A 24,416-nucleotide genomic window follows, 5' to 3' on the forward strand; every position below is an offset into this window, starting at 1 on the left:
CTCTGCAAGCTCTTTCTACGTTCCAGGAAAAATTAGTATCTCCCTTCTCTCCCCTGCTACTTTCTACATAAATGTCCCAAGATCCCAAGAGTTGCAGCCATTTGTTTATAGGATGGTGTCTTCTGCTACATTCAAAGCAGCTTCTGTAGTGGGCACATTTCATACCTATTTGTTGTACTTTCTGTATTAGAAGCAATACCTGGCTGCATGTTCTCAACTTGGTAAATGAATGAATGGACATAAATAGATAAAGGCATATCATAGAAAAAGGCAAAAACGGATGCTTACTGTGTTTTTAATATGATGGACAAACACAAAATATCTCTGGGGCAGCACGTAATTGCAGATGTATTTCTGAATTTCCCTTCTCTCCAAATTTGTACCCATGGCTGACTTGTCCGTCTGCATACAGATGAACCTACTCACAGACATCGTTTCCTCACGGACTCACAGATGTGAATACTAATTTGAGACAGCAATTTATGGTTGGGGTTACATATTTTCTATTTTTTGCCCCTTACCCACACACCTGTTCCTGTCCAGTCTCGTCCTTATTCATTACGATCACGCTCCATACCTAGGAGGTTGAGCAATGCTGCTTGCATTCACAGAACAAATTTTTCTCTGGTTTATAGCTACGTTTGACCAATGGGAATTCCTGGTCCAGACTAAAGAAGGGAGAACAAAGTCAGAGTATTCATTCTCCCAGCCTACAGGACCACTTTGGGCGGGAGCTCTCTACTTTGACATTATTGCCAAATTGGGCACCATATTTCAATACCGTGAGAAGCAATCTTGTGACCTATAGGATGTCTAGTGGCATCCCTGGAATCTACTCAACAGATAGAAATAATCTTTGTATAGCAATTTACAACTCACAGATTACTTTCACCTATTCAATATCACTTGAACTTAATAATTCTTTAAAATATTATTAGAATGTTTATTTTGGGGGGCACCTGAGTGGCACAGTCAGTTGAGCATCTGACTCTTGGTTTTGGCTCAGGTCATGATGTTAGGATCCTGAGATGTAGAATCTGCATTTACCATAGAGACTGCTTGAGATTTTGTCTCTCCCTCTCCCTCTGCCCCTCCCCCGACCACAATTCTTTCTCTCTCTAAAATAAACACATCTTTTTTTTAAAAAAAGGATTTTTTTTTACCAATGAGAAAACCCACATATACAGTAACTAACAAACCTATACCTAAAAATCCTATAAAGCAATAATAATATGCACAGAATTTCTTTTATCCAAGTCATAATCTCATTTCATACTCGCTTTGAACTAAACATCCTTATATTACTACTTGTCTAAATTCCAGGCATCACTAGGGCCATTAAGTTTCATATGAAATGCAAAAGTCATAATGGAGTTCTCTGGCATTATATTAAATGTGAGTCATATAGTTAGCCATCTATTATCCCTTTTTCTTCTGCTTAGATGGATAATGTTGCAGTCATGTTGTATTGACAATTGGAATCTTCTTCAAAGGTAATGTATTCTGAACCTCTTCTACAAAAATGCCCACCAGGATTACAATAGAAAAATAACTCCCGGCATGCTTACATATTTGATCATTTTATGTTAAATCAAGAAAGATGCTAAATGCATTTTCGAGTTTCAGAGACTGCTTCTATCTTTCCTGTCTTCTGCCCACTACTACTGCTATTGTAGAAAACTTGGACCCATTGAAATTTGCTCATTCAGAGACAACATCTATCTGCTATTGGACTTTAAGAAACTAAGTGATGTTAGCACATATGTGCCTTGAGAAGTTTAGACATCGAAGGAAGAGGAGGTAATGTTTCCATTAGGATCTCAGGGAGTACTGATTTCTTTTTTTTAAGATTTATTTATTTATTTATTTATTTATTTATGATAGACATAGAGAGAGAGAGAGAGGCAGAGACACAGGAGGAAGGAGAAGCAGGCTCCATGCCAGGAGCCCGACGTGGGACTCGATCCTGGGACTCCAGGATCGTACCCTGGGCCAAAGGCAGGCGCTAAATCGCCGAGCCACCCAGGGATCCCCAATTGCCGAGCCACCCAGGGATCCCCTCAGGGAGTACTGATTGATGAGACTGGGTGAAACCAAATCTTTACTCCAGAGTCAACTTTTTTTTTTCCTCTTTTTCCTTTGTCTGTCTTTCTTTCTTTCTTGCTTGCTTTCTTTCTTTCTTTCTTCTTTCTTTCTTTCTCTTTCTTTCTTTTTTTTTTTTTCTTTTGGAGTGGGACACTATCTTGGATTCACAATCTCCAAAGAAAATACATATAGAGCAAACTGAATGCATGTAAGCTGTGACTGAATGGTCTTTTTTAAGTCAAAACTTATCATTTCCTCTGTCGATAACTACTAGTCCAGTCATAGTTAGTATGGGCTCTGCAGTCCAACAGATCATAAGCCAGGGTAGTTAGAGAGAGAGAAATTATGACCAGTGCCAGATATAATTACAACCTCCTGCCCTCAAGATAGCCCTGCTTTCATGTTGTCCCTCTGGTGGCATCACTGTCAGGTCAGATCCTAGAAAGTAAAGTCACTTTCCTTTGTTGAGTTCCTGTATGTCCCAGGATCTGTGTAGCCATCAACTCATTTAACCCTCACAACGTCCTTACAAAGCAGACATTGGTATCCTCCAATTACAGATTAGGATATCGAAGTCCAAAGAAGAATCAGGTCTATTCTACCTCAAAACTAGTCTCACCCCTTCACTGCCTCTGGTTGAGTAAGTCAGACCCTACCTATCAACAACCGTAGTATTTGTACATAACAGACACTTAATATGTTGAGTAAATAAACAGTTTGAAAAGTTGCCCCAGTCTTACGATCCTATTAAAGTTAAGAGCGAAATCACAAAATTGGGTATCATATTTTTGGCCACATCTGAAAAACATGATGGCTCTACTTATGAAAGTAAGCTTTTCATCTTACCGAAATAAGAAAACTGATCATTTCAGCTTTTTCTATTATGAAACTTTTTCAAATACAGACAAATTGTTTTTGGGGAAAATTAAGATATAGCAGAGGTGATAATAAAATATCTGTTGGGTAATAAATAAAACGGTTGAGATTACACAAAGAAAAAAAAGTCGAACTAGAGACCGCCCAAATAATATTTTGTGGTTTATAAAATGTGGTTATCAAATTTTTGGAATGTTTGCCAATCATTCCTTCAGTGAGCACAATGATTCCTGCTCTCCACTGCATCCCCTCCCCACAGTTAAGGTGTCCACATCCTATCCTGTGAATGTAGGAATAGGTTGCCTTACATGGCGAAGGGGAATTAAAACTGTAGATGGAATTAAAGTTTTAAACAACTGACCTTAAAATGAGATTTTCCTGGATTATCCAAGTAGCCCAATGCAATCACAGTGCCCTTAAATATGAAACAAAGGCAGCACAGTGTCAGAATGGTACGGACATGAAAAAGACTACCAGCTATTGCTGGCTATGAAGATGGAAGATGGTCAAGAGCCAAAGCATGCAGGCCGCCTCTGGAAGCTAGAAAAGAAAATAAAACAGCTTCTCCCCTCCACATTCCAAAGAAGAAACGGAGCTCCACCAACACATTGATTACAGCGTAGTGAGATCCATTTCAGACTTCTGACCATCACAGCCCCAAGAAATAAATATTTGTTGTTTAAACCACATGTTCACCATAATTTGTTACAAGGATAGTGGGAAACTAACGTTACACTACAGTAAGGCCTGGAAGACACCTGGAAAATTATGATTAGATACATCAGCCAACATCCCAGGGGACAGAGTTTCCTGGTTAAATTGTACCCCAATGCCTCTGTTTTCTTCGACACAGTTTAAAGTTAACTATATAAAATATATTGCACCATTTTATCTTTATGCAGATGGTTTTAGCCAACACTTTCTTAAAAACCATAATATAGATTGCCATAATGGAGAAACACTAAAAAATGCATTGAAATACTTAAAGTATTAAGACACATCATATATCTTGTTCCAATGATTAATTATACTGCTCTATTATGATTCATGAAAGAATCCACCATGATAGCAACGGTATAAATGACCCAGTGATAAAAATAACCTGGATTATTAAATCTTCAAAAGTCTACTGCAACAAACATCTATGTATGGTTTGGTAGACTCTACCCAATTAAAAACTTGGAAAAAAAGTGAAAAAGAAAGGGAAAAAAGAATGAAGGAAAGGAAGGAAGGAAAAGAAAAAAAAAAAAAAAAAGGTGCTTCTTCCTTCAGCCAGACTTAGATAGTTGAAGTAGCCATTGTTAGCTGGACTGTTTTTGCAAGTGAATTAATTTCCAATGCCTACAAATAGTTGCTATTAATATTAGCATATTAAACCACAAATCCACCAGTGTAAATGTGCTCTTAATAGAATATGATTCTGCAAGGTTTTGTAGAAAGTAAATGAGGTAGATTTCAGGAACAGTTACTGAAAATAAAGCCTCAGGAGACTGGAGAAGTGGGTATCATAGAACTTTAAAACACTATGGAACAGAGATGCCAAAATGTTTTTTTTTTTAAGATTATTTATTCATTCGCGAGAGACACAGAGAGAGAGGCAGAGACATAGGCAGAGGGAGAAGCAGGCTCCCTGCGGGGAACCTGAGGCAGGACTCGATCCCAGGACCCTGGGATCACAACCTGAACCAAAGGCAGATGCGCAACCACTGAGCTACCCAGGCATCCCAGAGATGTCAAAATATTAAAGGAAGGATTAAAACCAAGGCTAACTCCTACTATAACCCTCAACCATACTATAGTATAATTATTCCTTGGCAAGTCTGTCTCCTTTACAAGACTCTGAGTCCCCGCCTTTTTCTCAAATATAACGGGACATCGATAATCGGGTATTTTTTTCTCCTGTGTTGCCCATTCCAGAACATTTACTCCTGTTTTCTCTTTTCATGCCGCAGGCCTCACAACTGAAGCTAATTCCCCCAAAATCAATCTGGTTGTTCTTCCAATAAGTAACTTCCTTTTTGGGTCTTTTACTATGAGGCTGAATGAGGACATTTTACAAATGTAGTCCTGCTGCTCCTTCTTTCTAATATTCTTTAGAAATGATAGAAATATATTTAGAATTTTTAAATTATCATCTAAGTGAGGGTTATCAGCCTCTCTTACCTCCTGGAGGCGTGGTGCTTCCAGACCAAAATTTACCCTAGGATTTTAAAAAAGCACTATTATTTCTTTGGAGGAGAATAATTATCTATGTGTATATATTTATGTCTATGTTCATATTTATATTTATGTAAAGTGAGTATATATACGTATATACATGAGTGTGTAACTTGAACCTGAGTATCTAAGTGCCATCAGCACTAAACAAGGACTATTTTACTGTCACCTGGACACAAAACCAGAGGTCTGTTGTAAAGTGACATCTTTAAGAGATCAGAGGATCAAGAATGATAGGAGAAAATTCAACCAGGGTCGTTTAGTCTTCCAGTGTTCTCCTCTGTATTCTGGATAGTGTCTCATCCGAATCTTTTCATTAGAAAGCCTCACATCACGCATTTTGTTCATCCAGAATCCACCATGATTAGAAATATAACTTGGAGAGGCAACATCTTAAAAGCTGTCATCAACCAGTCACTTAACCATGACTATCTGAAAGCCAGTTGATAACAAGTACCAGTGCTAATAGAAGACATGAAAGGTGCTCATGGAAGAAGGAGACCATGAGAAGAAATAAAAAGGACCTAAAAATAATTAGAAATTGTAATAAAAAAATCATCATGATTTTTCTTGGGAGATCCCAGGGCTATGACACTCTGATAATCAATGCATAAAATAAATACAAGGTATAAAAATACAAGCTTACATGACTATTTTTAGGAAAATATGACTCAGATGAGTGGCTGTATTTTTCAAAGTTGCCTGGAGAGGGTGTAAATATTCCAGTAATGTTGCCGTGATTAAAAGCATCTATATAACTCCTCTTTTGGAAATCACTTGGCAGCCTGTGTCTCTTTTCTTTCAATCTCCTCAATGATAGTAATAGTTCCCATTTGAAGGTGATTTGACATGAGCAAATTACTAAAAGTCATTCAGAGCCATGTGTGAAGAATTCAGAGTGAACAGTACAGTGAATAAGTTCGGTTTTTGGTCAAAGTCGCAGAAAGACTAAAAAAGCAGCAAGGCTAACTGAATTGCTCATTAAGTGGTTCTAATTTTAACAATCAAGGAAAAAAATCCATTAGAGATGCATCAAAAGCAAAAACCTGTTGAAATGTAAAGGAGGATGGGGTGTGGAGAAAATGCATTCCAATTCAGCTCCAAGGGGAATAGTTAAGGCCTTATGGCTGAGGTTGCAAGACTTGACGCAGGAGAAATAAATTAAAGTGACATTATAACCTCCTTGTGGGGTCCTGGTCAATTGCCAACATCCCCAGGAGTCGCTACATCCTTCCCAGGGTACCTGTAGCTCCTACTATAACACTCAACCATACTACAGTATAATTATTCCTTTGCAAGTCTGTCTCCTCTGAGTCCCTGCCTTTGTCCCAAATATAATGGGACATCAATAATCGGGCATTAAATAAATGAATGAACAAGATTCATTAGGACATGTAACTTCTGCTGGTCTTACTCAACATCCTTCATGATTTAGGATCATAGACGTTGGTGGGAATACATCTTAAGTAAACTTTGAGTTCTCTCTTTGCTTTTCAAATTTTTTTAATTTATGCCATCAAGGAATATTGCAAATCCCAAATGTGTTAGTCCTTTGTAGCTTTCTCAGTGCAGATGAGATACAAAAACTTAAAAAAAAAAAAAAAAACACTCAGTTTTTAAAATATTCTTATCACTTCTCTGCCTGGTACTTACTGACATCTGACTTCCTCTGAGACAGTGAGAAAACTCAGCCTGCTTGGCGGGGAAAATGAAGATAGAGAAAGTGTAAAAGCTCAGGATGCCACTGAGGAAAAAAAAGAGCAACATCTCAGATATCGTAAACTGATTCTGCTGTAGAGGATGCTAAAGGATGGAGGGAGACACAGATTGCCTGCAGTCTAGTGTCTTCTAGGAGACGGCTGAGTACAGAAAGTCCACTTCCCTATCATTATTCTAGCAATCTCCCTCCACAACTTGAAACCTAGTGAGATGGCTAATAACTTTTCTTTAAAAGCATCTTTCTAAAACTCAGTATGCCCTCAAAATTTCAATGGTCACTGAACTATTATTATCATTATCATTATTTTTATTTTTAGTTTGCAAAGATAAATGTGTGACTAATTTAAAACAAAATAGCTTGACTTAGTGAGGGTATGCACTTGTGCACTTCTGAGTGTGTGTTGGGGGGGGTGAAGGAGCACAGAATGTTATCTTTTACTCTCTAGCACTTTCCTCAAAGCTTGCTATTTTTTTTTTCCCAGAGCTTTTCAAGTATAAATTTAAAGAGGCATTGTAGACAATCATGGAAGTACAAAAAGATACAACTTCCTATCTCTAGTCCATTCATACTTTAATTTTTTTACTATCCTTTGATGAAAAACTTCCTCCCCACCCATTTTTTTTTTCAATCAGTCAATAAACGGGACCAATAAGAAACCATTTTAAATAAGAAATCAGCCAAATATTTTTTGGCTCCCTGAACAAAACCCTCCTTTTATTTTTCTTTTTGTACCTTGAGGCTTTCCTCTCCAGTTCTGAAGTATGTTTTTTCTCCCGGCCTCAATAGGACATTTCTACTTTTACTAAACCAGATAAAATAATATGTCTTCAATTCTCCTGCAGTTGAGTGCTAGGAATAAAATGACAACATAACACTTATTTTTGATAACAAAATAGTCTTTAAGAAAAAAAAAAACCTAAATTTTCTAAGAAAATAGGTTGGCTGCAGCTTTTAGCACCATCACTTCATTTTTGCTTAATCTCCCTCCAACCTCCTCAAAAACAGTTTGTTTGCTGTAATAGGTAATAAAAATTACGTTCACCCAATAGCCAATGATTCGCTGTTTGATTTTTCCAGTGTCTTACATTTCCCATGGAGTGATAAAGAAGTTAGAAACACAACATAAAGTTGAGTGATCGGCTCAAACTCAGAGATCAAGACCAAAATAAATCTTATAAAATCTGCATCTGCCTCTCAGCCAGATTGCAGCCACTAATGCGGAGGCATATTGTATGGTAAGGCATGCTTTTAGATGTGAGGATCTTTCTGGATTTCAATGTCTCTTTATAGGAAGCAGAATGTGATGAATAGTTTCTTTCTTTCTGACCCTTAACAAAAGCAAAACTAAATTCACAGCTCAAATGGCAGCACTCTTACTAATGCTACAAATCCGAAAAGCACCACGCAGGTCAACTATGAACACAAGGTAAGTTGCACAAGCATGCAGGACACAATAATTGAGGGCTAGAAATGTGGCTAGATTTCCTTTGTTTAGGTTTCACACAAATCTCTCCTTTTCTTTGCATGGCATCTCTGTACCTGAAATACAGAACTGAGCATTGCTGATGTTGAGGAGAGAAAGGTATACAGACATATTTATGTAGATTATAAAGGCACTATGTACAAGTGAATTTATTTTATAAGCCATATCCGTTCTTCTTCACACTGAGTATCTCTATGAACTGCAATGTGGCACAGTGGGGACATAAGATACTTTACATTCCTCAAGGATGTAACATGGTCTAAGGATTAGAAAACAATAGTATATGTAATATTTGAAACTAGAAACATACAGGAAAACAAAGTTCTACATGAAACCACTTCTCTGGCTGTTTAGAGCAGTTGCATGATTATAAATGCTTCTTTGCCATTGGAAGTCCATGCTTCGTGCTGTAGCAACAATTGCTCTTGTTTTATAATAATAATAATAATAATAATAATAGTAAAATTAAAAAGTTAAAAATTAATGGCAGTGAATTCTCAAGGACACATAAACACACATTACTATTACTTGCTTACTGTTTAAAGTAAATATTCATACTATTTAATCCTGGACACTCAACACAATCCTCATTTGTCTATGTGAATAGAAAAGAAAATCACAACTCACAATGTATCCAGGAAACATTTTTTAGAGTGATGGCATCATATATAGAATTTCTCCACATTCTTGTAATGTGGTTATGGTCTTTTGTGTTTTCTTCTATTTTTCCCTCCCTGAAAGTGTACCAATATCTACATTGATGTTTATAGATTTCATAGCTGATTGTCTATTTTCAGACACCAAATTTGAAACAGCTTTCTAGCTCAAACCAAACTGTACCTACCTTACTTATAAGCTATTGATGTCGTAATTTTAGAATGTACTAATGATGCGGACATTCAGTAAGCCACTAACAAGCAGCGACTAATTTCTAGAGTAGTGCGGCTTTAAGTTGGTTGTTTCCTTTGGAAGAGTGAAGCTTTTAAGAGAATGTTAAAGAGGTGGTCTGTTGGGTTCAATAAGAATTCAAGTGAGGCCCAGAAAAGATGAGGTGGATTCCTTCCCATTGCATCCTACTTTCTTTCCCAAATTTATTTAGAAATAACTGTAATGTTGGCAATATTTTTAATACCTATTGTTGATGAAACAAAGTCCTATGAATTTTTAGGTTAGACTATGGAAAGAAGCACCTCAACAATTTGCTTCAATAGTTTTTGAAGCTTAAAAAGTTTAAATCATTCCAGTAGTATGCAAAGATCATTTCAGAGCATAAGATACAGAATTACTATATAACAGAACCCAGAATTAGAGTATAAAGATACATGTTCAGAGACATTTATTCAGTTGAATAAATATCCTATAATAAAAATGTAATCAACACATTAAGAAAACACTGTCATAGCAAAAAGTTAACACATAATTATTTTCATAAAGAATGTATTTCAAATGGGCTTTGGTGGTACTCACTCGCATTTTAGGGGACTGAAATCATATTCCATAAAGAAATAGGATAAAAATATATTTTTAAAGGAAAACTATGACATGATATAGGTCATATTTTAAATGAATGTTTAATAATGAGCAACTAAGTGGAGGAAAACCAGAAAAAATTACCAAAAAAAATTTTAAGGAATTCACTTCTACTTTGCTGTCTTTTCAACTGTTGTGAATATTTAGAAAACACAAACCAAAAACTCAAAATAAAAACACGTCCTTTCTTTCTGGTAAAACGGAAATAAAAATGAATATTTTACAAATCCTCTAAGGTACAATTTTTTTCTCTGTAAAAAGACATTTCCTATCCTAAATAAAATGGCAATTTATAAAAATAATGAGTTTATGTTTCTGCTTGTGTTAATAATACACAAAACAGACTACGTGAATACTGAGTGAAGTGAAGAATACTAAATAACAAAAAAGGAAAACATGTTTGTGAGGTGTTCCCAAAAGCAGAGAGTGGGTAGAAGGAAGAAGCACCTACTAGTCTAAAATCTACCTTCCCATATTTTGATTTTAACTTTGATTAAGGCATAAGATGGTACTGTTAAAAACATTGGACTGAGTGACCTAATTTCACAAACATAGTATAAAAGGTATTAAAATAAGAAGGTCGAAATATCACTGAGGACTTTATGAGAATTAGGTGAATCCAATTTCCTTCTCCGAGAACTAGTTGACTCTAAATTAGACGTGTTCGGGGTAGCCCGGGTGGTTCAGCGGTTTAGCACCGCCTTCAGCCCAGGGCCTGATCCTGCAGTCCTGGGTTTGAGTCCCACGTCGGGCTCCCTGCACGGAGCCTGTTTCTCCCTCTGCTTGTGTCTCTGCACCCCTCCCCTCTCACTGTGTGGCTCATGAATAAATAAATAAAATCTTTAAAAAATAAATAAATAAATAAATTAGACGTGTTCACATATACGCAGTGGTTGAGGGTATGGCCCCTGTGGCCACACTGTCTGTATTTGACCCTCTGCTCGGCCACTGTACAAACTGTTGATCACTCAACCCTGCTGTATGTCCCTTTGCACATCTACAAAATAACAATAATTAGCTCTATCACCTATTTAACCGGTTAATATATGTAAGATATGCTGACCCGTGCATAGGATATGGCATGCAATGTAAGTTTAGCTATTATTATTTATGTAGTATCCCACTGAAATTGAATCACAATGGGGGATGATTTTTGCCTGTTTTCATTACTGTTGTTTCTCCCGTGTTCAGAACAAGGCTTTGCACATAATTACATGATTGGCATACAGTAATCACTCATTCAGTGTTTGCTCTGAAATGGTAACCGCATTACCTCTGTGTACGCACATGTATAAATGCATATACATAGGATACGCATGTGTACATGCACAGAGATGCTAATTTCTTATTAAAGGTAAAACATTAGAGAAAAAGGCAAGAAGTTTTTGTAATAAAATAAATTAAATGTCGCTGACCTAATAGTGTGTGCACTGGTGTGGAAAAAATAGGTATTACCATCTTTCATTCCTAATGCCGTATAGAAATGCCATCTCTATCTAAAATTGAACCTTGTGTTCAACAGTTAAATTCAATCAAAAGTAGATTCAGATGCAATAATAAAAAAACCTTTAAGTTCATGCCATAATTATTGTCATTTTCCTGAAAAAAAGGACTGATTAATCTGACATTTTTAATATAGGAGGTCAAATGTAAAATTAGCTCTAGAAGCTTAGAAGGGTAATTCTTAGAAAAAGTCTATTCGGCTGTTATGGTCCACTGCCTAGAAATTCCAACCAAAGGGCAGAAAAGAAGGAGTTCCTTTTCCCAACTTTTGATGAGTTTACCCTGTATTACCCTAACAACATCACTACTTCCTACATCTCACTGGACATATATACAGTTCCTAGCCTGCTCATTACAGATTTTATCACATGAATTTTTAATTTTATTAGGTAAATAAAAAAGCACAATCAAAAAAAAAATCCTCAATGTGTCCATGGATTGTGTAATGATGCAATGTATTGGATGCCTACATATCAATAGTTGGTGAAGAGTCACTCAGAGTGTGGTGCCAGCCTCAGTACCTGTTTGGCAGTTTCCACAGGCCATGAGAAATCAGACCCACTGGGTCTTTGTCAGACCAATTATGCCACTGTGCATGAAAATCCACTGAGACTGTTCTTAGAAAAGAAAGATTATTAAACCTACATTATTATAGTTTCAACTGACTCCTTCTCCACTTAACTCCTACTGCTTTTCACTTGGATCTTAATGCTGAAAATACACTAGAAATTTAAGACTACATATTATGATTATGATCATCATTAAAAAAGACCTCCTATATTTGTGGAAAAAATCTTGGACTTTTCAATATAAATATTATCTTACCTCAATTAATACACCTAGATGCACTTATCGATTGGCAAAATTAAAATAAGGAAGATGTTACTTAATAGCTCAAATCCCTGTGAAAGCTGAAAATTGCAGAAAGCATTCAAAGATATGCATACAAAGTTAAAGGTTATAAGCTAAAAAATGAACTTCAATTGTGTCCTCCCAAAATTCATATGCTGAGGCTTTAAGCCCCAATGTGACTGATTTGGAGTTATGACCTTTCTGGAGGTGATTATGGTCGCATGAAGTTGGAAGGTGAGGCTCTCATCTGATAGAACTGGTGTCCTTAGAAAGAGGAAAGAAGGTCGTTTGAGGACACAGTGAGCACATAGCGGCCTACAACCGGGAAGAGAGTCCTCATCAGAAGTGGAACTTGCCAGTACGTTGATCTGAGACTTCTGGTGTTCAGAATTGTGAGAAAATCAACTTCTGCCATTTAAGCCATCCAGTCTACAGTATTTTGAATGGCAGTGCTAGCAAGCTGAAACGGACTCTCTTTTCAACCTGCTAAGAATGCATAGGAGGTATTGTGGGCTAGACTACAATGCAAACCACAGCCTAAATATGTACATTAAAATCTCTCAGGGAGATTATCCTAATAAAAATTCTCAGATTTGGAGAGAGCAGTATGTTGGAGGGGAAATGACTTTAAGTAGTTAGCGAACCCTGTTGTATGTAGAGTGGATGGGATCTAGAAGTTCTGTTTTGCTTTTCCCCAGTTACATATGTCGCATGGAGACAACAATAGGACCCGCCTCTCAGTTATTAGAAAGGGGTAAATAATATAATGTAGTATACTCCTTAGCAGAGTGATTGCCACAGAATAAAAGCTCAGTAACTCGTGGCTCTTAGAGACTGGGTGTGATGTGTGAACTAAAAATTCCCAGGAAAGATCGCACGGAAGAAGAAATAACTGAAAAAATGATGGAATCTTTTTTAAGTGTCAAAATGGATAATGTCAGATAATATCAAACTGTTACAAGCCATTCCTAAACCACTTGCTTTACAGCCATGAGCTATTTCTGTTCCCCCTTCACCATCAAGACCTCAGCAGGCACCGAAAGCCTTTCTGATTATCTACAGGGCCTATTGCCATATGTTGCACCTTGATCGGGGATCAGTATAACTTGGAAGAAATGAATCAGAGCAAGAGAATATGAGATGCCTCAAACAAGCAGTAGAACAAATTAAAACAAACAGCACCCCCGCCCCCCACCAAAAAAAACAAAATGAAGAAACTTTTTAATATAATGGTACTAAAAATACTCCAAAAGTGTAAATGCATCTTCAGAAGGTGTAGAGAAATTCATGGATGACTAGAAATATTATCTTAAATTGTGGTAATGCTTTACAAAGCCCCAAATGTTATTTTCTGTGACCCCCCCCCCCACCCCAAACCCTGTCATGTAATCAGTGCAGGGGTTGTTATGTAAAATGACAAGAGGACAGTTTCAACAGGTTTCCGGACTCCAAAGGCCTTACACAAGGTCACACTGGCCAATCAGGGACAGAACCAGGGCGAGAAGGCAGATGTTCAGATTGCCTTATCCAGTTCATTTTCTATTTTGCCAGAGGCCTTCGAGAAGTGTACTACGAAACAGAAGTTAGGAATTTCGGGGGCCCTAACCCAAAATTGTTGTAGCTTGACCTACCATCTGTAATCAGAATTGAGGATGGGTAAAGTGTTAAAAATTCAGGTTTCTGGGCTATAGTACAGACCTACTAGGATTTCAATTTCTGAGAACTGAATGAAATTATTATTATTTTTTAAAGATTTTATTTATTTATTCCTGAGAGAGAGAGAGAGAGAGAGAGAGAGGCAGAGACAGAGGGAGAAGCAGGCTCCACTCAGGGAGCCCGACACAGGACTCGATCCCGGGCTCCAGGATCAGGCCCTGGGCTGAAGGCGGCGCTAAACCTCTGAGCCACCCGGGCTGCCCGAATTGAATGAAATTAGAATAAGAATCAACTACACGTCAATAATGTGGCCACTTTTTATTATTATTATTATTACAGTAGTCTAATAATACTAGGGAGGAGGAGAGTATGTTGCTATGCAGTGGTTATGGGTTTTCTTTTCCTTTTTTCCCCCTTCTGTGTTCTTATCTTTCTCTCAAAAGTAGGGGAGCAGCAAATGAATGGAAACAGAGGAGTTGGACATGATGATATTCCGGACTAAAACCAAAATCCAAACCAAACCAAAACACCTGGTCTAAATGGAAAGAAGTAGATGTTTATTGCTTTTTGACACTAATCTTGCAATCATATAGAGCCATGTACCACTCTTACAGTTACCAAGGCCTTGGGCCAGAATTCAAGGCCTCAAACATTTGCTTTGTCAAACTTGAAATTCCTTTTTCTGATATAATCTCATTATTTCCTGGAAGCCTAGCTAGGGTTGGAGACACTTGGTGCCTTAACAGAGCTCTGGGCTTTGAAACTACTGAAGGCTACTCATCCTTCTCCAAGGCCCTCAGCGCAGAATCTGCATTTCTTTAGGACTGGTGATCTTTGTGAGCTGCTGACCTAGTTACCTGCTTAAGCAATTTACACCAGGGTGTGACAAAGACTAAACCCAACTCCTTCAGAAGATTGCAATTTGCATTTGCAATTTAAAAGAGTGGTCCTTCAAATATGGGCTCCTAAGGTGTTGTGGGTTTTTTCTTTCTTCTTTTTGTCCTCCTCCCCTCCCCCTTCTCTTTTGTTTGCTTGTTTGAGAAGAGTTGACACACAATGTTATAGTAGCCTCATGTGTACAACATAGTGATTCAACAAGGAGTTGTAAGACATTCCTCAGCTCCCACCTCAGTGCCTGCCACTCCCAAGAGAAAGCATATTCTCTCTTCTAGATCTCTTTCCCTAGTAAACCAAGTGCATGTTTCTCTGATATTCTAGGCTCTCACCTTTAAAAGTGATGCTCACCATGGGCTTTCAGAATAAAAATGGAAATGTGAAAATGCTCACCCTTTATTGGTGAGCAGGGGTTGGTTCAGTGAATGGACAATATCTGCAAGAACATATAAACTGACAGATACTTGCACCTGTGCTTGGGCATAAATGTACCTATTTTTTTTTTTTTCCCATAAGGAAAGAGACAAGAAGAAGGATAACAATCTGGAGGCACCTGGGTGGCTCAGGTCATGATCCCCGAGTCCTGGGATAGTCCCATGGTGGGTTCCCTGCTCAGCGGGGAGCCTGTGTCTCCCTCTCCCTCTGCCTCTCCCCCTGGTTTGTGCTCTCTCTCTCGCTCTCTCTGTCTCTCAAATTAATAAATACAATCTTAAAAACAGATAACAATCTGTAGAAGATTAGAATAAGGATCTCAAGACAAAATACTGAAAACCAGTATGTTTGCATGTGTCTTCATACCCCTTCAAAATATATCAGAACCCTACTGATTGGCCAGTACCTCCCTTACTTGCCTGGCATATTTGCTTAGTAGTTTAATTTTATCTTTTTTTTTTTTGAGGGTTTGGTGTTAACAACACCACCAAGGAGTAAGGAGAGGAAATGAGCACTGCTCATTTGCTACTGAAATGAGAGTCATACCCACACAGAGAGGGCAGGGACTCTAGCCAGCACCACAGGTAGCCTTTACGGTGGAGACATCCACCCAGCAGGGAAAGAAAATAACAATTAGGACACCCAGAGTCTGATATAACAGTGGAAGTACCATAATCCTGTGTTTCAATATGAAGGGATCTTCAGGATATTTAGCACCAAAGCTCAGGCCTCTTGTTTGTCATTCAACAAATATTTATGAGTATCTCCCATGGGCTCCTAGGAGTATCTCTACTAAGCACTGAGAATACCATTGATGGACAAGACAGACTGGGAGGCAGGCCCCGTGGGTTTCATGTATGTATCTTGCCTACTTTGCCTATTTTTTGCACTGGCCTATCTATAAAGAGACTTGTTCCAGCCATCGTTTTAATTACACCCCAAAGCCTTGCACTGTGTATTAAAGATAGAGCAAATGAACACAATCTCTATAAAAGGAATGGAAAAAAACCTCACAGACATCCAAGAAACGTGTTTTGCAAAGTTATAGATTGAAAATCATTCCCAGAGACATATTTCAAACTGCGGAATTACTTCGTAAGGGTCTTGAGTTTTTCCAGAGGCTATATATTTCCAGCCTCAAAAATATAGTTAGGGTTAAAGTGACTTACTCAATTCTTAAGGGATTTGTTTGTTTTTAAATCACATATGGGGTTATGTACAAATCCAGTTAATTAATTAGATCTGCACGTTACACCCACAGCTTTTTGTTTGCTTTGGTTTGGTTTTGGTAGTATTAAATTGCAGTTTATGACTGCAAAAAAGTTTGAAAACCTGAGGCATATCCTAAGGAGTTCTTCTGAGGTGATTTTACCCAGATAAATCAGAAAACAAGACTGTATTCAAAAGCACCGATTTCACAACTTCCCCCAAGTGCTTGCAGTACACTTGAAATCTGACCTGATATTTATTCAAAGACTTTATAAAGTTCCGAAGCTAATTCCATCAGTCATAAATAAGTTGGTTCCTTATTTCAGTTTCCTCACCTCAGAAATAACAATGGTGCTTTTCCTCACAGATTGCTGAGGAGCAAATGAGCAAACATGCAATCAACGTTTTGAAACTTAAGAAGCATGATGCGAATATAATCTATCATTTTCTGCTCCCTAATCTTTTATATAATATATTAATTCCATGAGGACAAAGACTGTATCTTATTACTTTTGGAATATTCAGTACCAGTGCTGATAGTAGATGTGTTGAAAGTTATTAAGCCAACCTCTAACATTCTCATATTTTTTCTTTCGATTCTGTGATGGAAAATAAATTATTATCTTATCATTTAAAACAAAATGTCCAAACGCTGAATTTATAGGGTAATAGATAGTTTGTTCTGAGTCTCACTCCATCTATCCACAGGCACATCCCTACGCGGTGAATTCCAGGAATTACAAAGGAGACTTATCAAGAGACCTGAGGTGGATGCCAATTGGGAGCAAGAAGGTGGAGAAAGAAGGGAAGTCTGTGCAAAATAGGAACATGGTGACATGTTCAAAGAAGAAAACACACAGAGAGAAATGATAATAGCTTTTTGCTGTTGATGAATCCTGCTGTAATAGTTGCTGTTGATTATTCGGAGTCAGCTAAATAGTACATCAAAATGTTTGGGAATGTTATTTTTTTTGTTTTGATTTATTATGCTTTTCCAATAATAGCCATAGTTTCCCACCCCAAACAAACTGCAGTGGTGGTTCTGAACCCTTTTCAATTGCTTCCGCAACAAAACACATTTTTTCCATGGCAACCAAGAACAGGAACACACACACACACAACTGAAATCGGGATTGCACAGGACAACATTTACCTTACGGTACGGGTGATGTACTTGGAATGGTTCTGTTTCATTTCATATTTTTCTTATTGTGGTGAAGATGCTCTAAACTGATTCAAGCCTCAATAATGTGTTGCAACCTAAGTTTTCAAAATGCTGCCTTAGAATGTTCTTCTTTCCGAAAGTATTTATGTATCTCCTCTCTATGTGGTTGCACTTAGACTATCTTAAAATTCTGGACTTTTTCCCTCTATAATTTTGTTTTTGTTTTTTTTTTTTTTTAAACTTTTTTTTTTTTTAATTTTTATTTATTTATGATAGTCACAGAGAGAGAGAGAGAGAGAGAGAAGCAGAGACATAGGCAGAGGGAGAAGCAGGCTCCATGCACCGGGAGCCCGACGTGGGATTCGATCCCGGGTCTCCAGGATCGCGCCCTGGGTCAAAGGCAGGCGCCAAACCGCTGCGCCACCCAGGGATCCCTCCCTCTATAATTTTGAATTGATATGATTTGTTACACGATTCACACTATAAGCACACGTAAGGAAGTTAACTACTTTTGATAAGGAAACATGACATCTTCAAGAAGCAAAGAGTGGTAAGGATTCTTTTGCCAGCTTCTTACACTGGTACTTGTGCTCAAAACAAATTGAGAAGTTGAGGATAATTAGGTTTTATTCAGGAATTTCACTACAGTTTCAATATTTCTGAAAATTTCATTTTTGCAAAATTAAACGGCTAATAGAATAAAAATCTTGAAATATATACATTAGAGATTTGCATGGGTTAGAGTACATGTCCTATCACTCTATGTTTTAGTATTCTTCCAATATGTATTTATTTATTATTTTTGAGAGAGATGGAAAGAGAGAGAGAGCGTGTGCATGTGTGCGTGTGGTGGAGGGTAGGGGAAGACAGGGCGGGGAGAGAATCTTAAGCAAGGTCCACGCCCAGTGTGGAGCCCAACATGAGGCTCTATCTCATGACCCTGAGATCATGACCTGACCTGAAAAGAAGATTTGGACGCTTAACCCTCTGAGCCACCCAGGCGCCCCAGTATTCTTCAAGTATTTATTTTTATTAAAGGGCTCTTCTATTGACAATAATTCACCGAAAGAAATCCCAAGAATCTGGTATCCTTAGTATTTCAAAAATTGTGGAAAACTTAGTAGGGCAGATGATGTGGTAAGTGTATTATAAATTTATCAAACTTTACACACGGAACACTTATGTTTAGGCGCAAAAACACATACAATAAATAGAGACATAAATATATAAACATAGAGAATTGGAGGGACCACCCAAAGGATTGCCTGACTTACCTAGAATATTACTTACAAAACTAAAATTCAGCCACTCTCTCTCTCTCTCTCAACAATATCTAAATTCTGAGTTCTCGGAAGTAGCTTGAATTTATGTTATCTGACATCAAATAGAATAGCCTTCAGATAAATGTACCACAAAAACAGAAAGCCACAAATTCCTTCTGAATGTGACTACAGTGACTTCAGTAAATCTAACTGAAAGATTCCAAATTTTCTTAAGGGATTCAACAACAACAAATTCTATAGATAGTACAGAATCTTTGGTCAATATCTCAAGATTAAGGAAAAACCAGTCCATTGGCAATAAGTGCTTAATACAAAATTAATCTCTCAAATTTGTTTTATAGACAATAGTTTTTATAAATATTGTTCAAAGTCCTTGCATATAGATGTGTAGGAACACACACGAATACACACAGTGACATTTAGGAATACACACACAGAATGAGCAAGAGACACTGTCTTTTCCTCTAACACACTATCTCACTGGCTTGGAAAGATTGTGGTTCCACCGTCCTTAATAATGTTGTTCAATTTAAGGTTTTAGCAAAAGTCAGTATTTAATGTACTACAGACAAACACTCAATAGACTTAATTTTCCTGGGTCCACACAAAGCTAGAATCTCAAAATAGTTGTTGAAATGTGCCTTGGGATATTTTTTTTTTTTTAATTTCTGCTAACCACTTCTTTGAGAATGGAATTAGTGGTGACTTAGACATCCATTAGTAGCACATTTCTTTATTAATACTGTTTCTTTTATAAGTTTATTTATTTCAATAGTATTTTTCCTTATATGAGGAGGGAAAAAAAAAACCTTGAAAATCAAATGTACAACAAGTGAAACAAGCAGTGATTGGCTGACACCCCACGGCCAAGGGCAGGCTCCAGCAGGTTTTGTAGTAGCAAGGTCATCAGAGTATGGTGCATAATGGAGCATCATATTAGAGTGGAATTCAGCCAAACACAGTAATGTATGGATGTAGACGCATCTGAAAGAAGGAAAATAAAGATTTATGCAGGTAAAAAAAAAGTGCGATGAAAAATTTCTCCCCAATGTCTTATACCCAATCAGAATGCTGTAGTAGAAGTTCTGGTGCAGAGAAATTTTTTTTACAAATTATGTGTTTGTAAATAATAAATATGCTCAGGGGGAAAAAAAAAGTTAACTTGTCAGATGAATCCTACTCGGAAGCTTTAACAGTTTTTTTTTTGTTTGTACACAGCATCAGAGTTCAATACAAACATCACCAAATTCCTGAAAATAAACCTTTATTCCGCCTTTAAAACATTAATTCACCAGAAGTGATAATTAAGATTAGTTTTAGTGGTTTCAGCTCAATTCTTCTTGGAATGTGATTTCTCCCACAACACTAATGCTAAATAAAGCACTGTGTAATGTTCCGAAACAGAGTCCCTACTTTAGAAAAGATTCTAAGGGCTTTTAAAATAAATAAGAGAGAAAAGTAAAACTGACTCAAGATCTATATGAACAGATCTTACTATTTCTATAGAGCCATAGTAAATAAATGGATGGGGAACCTTGCTATAGCCTTGGAATTGCTTACATACAGCTTAAATATAAAGCTCTAAACAATTATTATATCAAATTTCCAACATAACCTCCACCACCATCCTCTCCCAGGAAAAGAAATGAGGGTAAAATATCTAATAGCATTGGTGGCTATGGTGAAGCAATGGTTTCGTCACGTTATATTGTTTTTAAAATTGTTCAAATTTGATTCTTGAAATTAATAAACTCAATCATTAGCATTTTTATTTTTATCACTATTTAAATTTAAAATATAATACACCAGGAGGCAATCGAACTGAAAAAATTAAAAATGTCACCTTCTTTTAAAAATTTGCTAGAAAACAAATTAAGAGGAAAAATTAGTTCACGATTGTGTGGTAAGGATGCTGTGAAGGTAGAGTGCGCCTGCAAAGCTGGCAAAATGCAAAGGAGCATAGAAGCCAAAAAGAATCATCCATATTAATGAAAAAAGTAAAAAAATTATCCCAATTAGAATGCATATAAACTTTCCTACACATTTTATAGAAAACTTCTATTAATTTCCATTCAAATTATGTTTTTATTGAGGATATACTAATCCCAGATAGGAGCTTACATTTGTTATCATGATTCTGCTAAACTAAAAATCATGTCAATTAACTTGTTGCATACATGTTCTAAGAAGTGTTAAGTTACTTCAGTGTGTCATCAATTACTATTTTACATAGGGGAAAAGAACCATCAATTTCTTTTGAAAATCTGTAAAATTTGAATTATAATGTCCCCCGCAATTTACAGATAAAAGCTAGAGCCCAAAGCAGAATTATAATCTCTTACAAAAACTTCAGTCTTCATAGCCAAATATATAGTTATACTTACAAAGGTAAATCTCAACAGATTTTTGTCTCTATTGAAATACATACGAAGTTACATAAATTCAATTTTATTCCTAGAGGTAGTATGATCAAAACCAAAAACAGTGGCTTCTGCATTCCAGGACTTGGATCCACGTTGTATCCTCGATAATCTTGTGATCTCAACCAAATTACTTTTTCATAAAGGCCTCAACTTCTTAAATTTCCTTGCATCAGTCAAGGTACCAGCAGACAACCAAATTTACATCCCAAAGGTTCAGGCAGAGAAAGGCCTCAGTCTCTCTTCATATAAAATGAGGAAACTGGTTTGAATGCTATCTTTTAATTCTAAAATGTGATGACTCCAGTGATTTTAGATACAAACACTGAATGACTGATGACATTTTATTTCAGTTTTGAATGTGTTTAAAGTTCAAATATGTTCCATATGTTAATGTATGAATATCACAATGAAATAAAAATCTAAAGGCCCCATCGTTGGTTTATAAGAATATATCTGTATGTGTTTGTGTGTGTGGAGAATGAGAAAAAGAGATACCAGGTGTATACTTTTCCACATATAAGATATGTAATTACTCAAAAATAGAAATAGATGACACGAGAGAATGATTTTGCTATATTTATCCAACTTGACTTGGAGGATTGACTTAAAATCTATAAATTGACTTTGTGGTCTCATGTCTAAGTTATTAATCGACGTGGGATAAGTTTGGGATAAGTTTCAAACTGTTATACCTGGTCTTCCAATGTGGGATAAGTTTGGGATAAGTTTCAAACTGTTATACCTGGTCTTCCATAAAAAATGTCTACATTCAAAGTAGATCAAATCGGCGGATGACCCCTTCCTTATTCATAGACATCAAGAGATCCAGGTAATGCTGCTTTAGTAGATCTCTCCTGACTCAAGACATAACCCTTCATCGGTTTTTAGCCTCTTGTCTATTATCAGGCTGAATGTAACAGAAATTCCACCATATGCAGACTGACTGTACCTCTTGAGAGTGTTTTTGGTTATACACAGAAGGATCATATTGTAGAAATTATGCTTATCAAATTGAAACTAGAAGCTGTAGCTGGCATCACTCTGCAGATGCATTTCCACTAGAGTATGTATGGTGTAATGTATGTACACCAACAAACTGATACTTAGTGTTCTCAGTGCTGAAAGCTCTAATATTTGATGGCAAGTCATCCATTTGTTTCCAGACTACAAGTAATTTAAAAAATAATTTCTGCCATATTTTTTACAAAGTATACAATGACTATATTGGGTACAATTTGATCAATTAAAGAGAACATTATTCAGGCTACATTCTACAGTTCCAAAGAAGCAAGGGAAACTATCACTGGACTTAATATGAATTTTTCTTGAGTATTTCTGCATGAGCTACAAATGGATTTTTAAATTAATGTTTATTCAAGCTGTATCTTCCCTACTCTTGCCAAAAATAAAGTACTTTACTTTCCATTTACTAAATACAATAAAATTTTTACTTGCCAGTGCATTACCTAAATAATAGCATGGCATGAATAAACTCAGCAGGACCTGAAAACGATAAAGTAGTAACTATACTTTTATATGTTTATCAATCTTTTAGAATTACATCGTTCTTTAAGAAAATTGAAAAATATTTAACACATAGTGAAAGTTTGAAGATTTAAAAATAAATAGAAATATAGAATGCCTCTGTCTTTATTTTACAAGTCAAATGCACTATTGTACTTTCAAGTCACAAAACTTGAGCAACCACTAAGACCAGGCAAAGGAAAGGTGGACACTTAATCTCAATAATGCTGTCAATGATCCACATTCTGCTCAACTGGACACATTACTCAGTTGAGAGCAAAGACTTTTGTTTGAACTGCAAAGGTCTGAACTATGGAAACCTGGGTTATATCATCACTTTTACTCAGGTGTGAATTTCAGAAAAAAAAATATATATAGCAACTCTGCAACATACATCTACATTCTGCCAAGGACTAAATACAGAAGCTTGATTTGAAAATTTCTAGATCCTGTGAAAACAAACCAAAAAGGGGGGCGGGGCAGTTTTTACAAACTTATTTCCCCAAAGCTGCTTAATTTATTACAATATAACCATTAACAGGATTTAGGAGCAACACTTTGAAATGTCTAATTCTCGTAAGGATAAGAACACTGTAAACAGACGCCACTTCCATTATATCACAAGCAAAGAACTATGATAAGACAATTCAAGAAAATTATAAATAAAATGAAGTCTTTATGTCAGATGAAATCTCTGATTTTTAATTAATCCCTACCATAAGGAATTAAAAGATGGCATCCCTCAGGGTTTTCCCTAGATAAATTCAGTATCAAAGGGGTGAATTATAACAAAACCTCGTGTTCTTTATTTTATCTTATAACAAATTTAATCACAGAAAAAAAAAACATTCTGGTAGTTTTATAACACTTTATTTTTAAAATAAAAATAGAAAATCATCTACTAATGGTACAAACAAAAATCAGGACAAAAAAAGATCCTGTTTATTATGTCAGATGTCTAAACAGAATGTAACTTTGTAAATGGATCCCTTGTCCCCTGACAGCAATATTGAAGAGATGAAGAGTATCAATTACTATTACTAATCACATTAAGGGGAATGTGTTTCATTCTCCTTTATTTTATTTTGGTTCAGCTATTTATTATGGTTAAAACTTTACACATCTTTTGAATACCTAATGACGACACGTAAGTTGTCCAGTTACTTTTGGCAAACTGCATGATGTATAATGATGGCTTTGCAGGTTTTCAATTCTGGTATATGAACTTCTTTGCTCTGTGAAGAGCCTAACACCATACATTAGTTTATTTATAAGCATATCACTTTGCCTTTTAAACAGCATGCCACAACAGTCTTGATATTGGCTGTCTTAAATATTCAGAATATAGAGCCAACCTCCTTTGATGAGCCAAATAAAGCTTAAGTGACAGCACAGAACATATGAGGTGGTTGTATAAAATATCTATAAATCTGCCACTTGATACGTCCGCTCCAAAGTTTAAGATTACACAATTTAGAATGCAAATGTCATTCAGCCACGGGACAAAACATCCCATTAGGCTGACTGTGAAAAAGTAAACATTCTGCAGAAAGATCTCTTCACA

At 36.5% G+C, this 24,416-nt stretch overlaps 1 protein-coding gene across 20 annotated transcripts in view; it reads right to left on the reverse strand.

The window, feature by feature from the left end:
- Positions 1-24,416, reverse strand: part of PCDH7 (protocadherin 7) — a 417,583-nt gene that overhangs the window by 386,441 nt on the left and 6,726 nt on the right. For 9 of the 20 annotated variants that reach the window (XM_072808159.1, XM_072808158.1, XM_072808155.1 and 6 more), the window contains exon 2: positions 3,323-3,376. The exons of 10 other annotated variants lie outside the window; for them this stretch is intronic. In XM_072808159.1, the coding sequence (XP_072664260.1) occupies positions 3,323-3,376 (54 nt within the window). Of the gene's footprint in view, positions 1-3,322; positions 3,377-19,622; positions 19,890-24,416 lie in introns of those variants that run through there. One more of the 20 variants, XM_072808225.1, reaches the window with a different exon arrangement.

This window comes from Canis lupus, chromosome 2 (genome assembly GCF_048164855.1).
Source record: "Canis lupus baileyi chromosome 2, mCanLup2.hap1, whole genome shotgun sequence".
Taxonomy (NCBI): domain Eukaryota; kingdom Metazoa; phylum Chordata; class Mammalia; order Carnivora; family Canidae; genus Canis; species Canis lupus.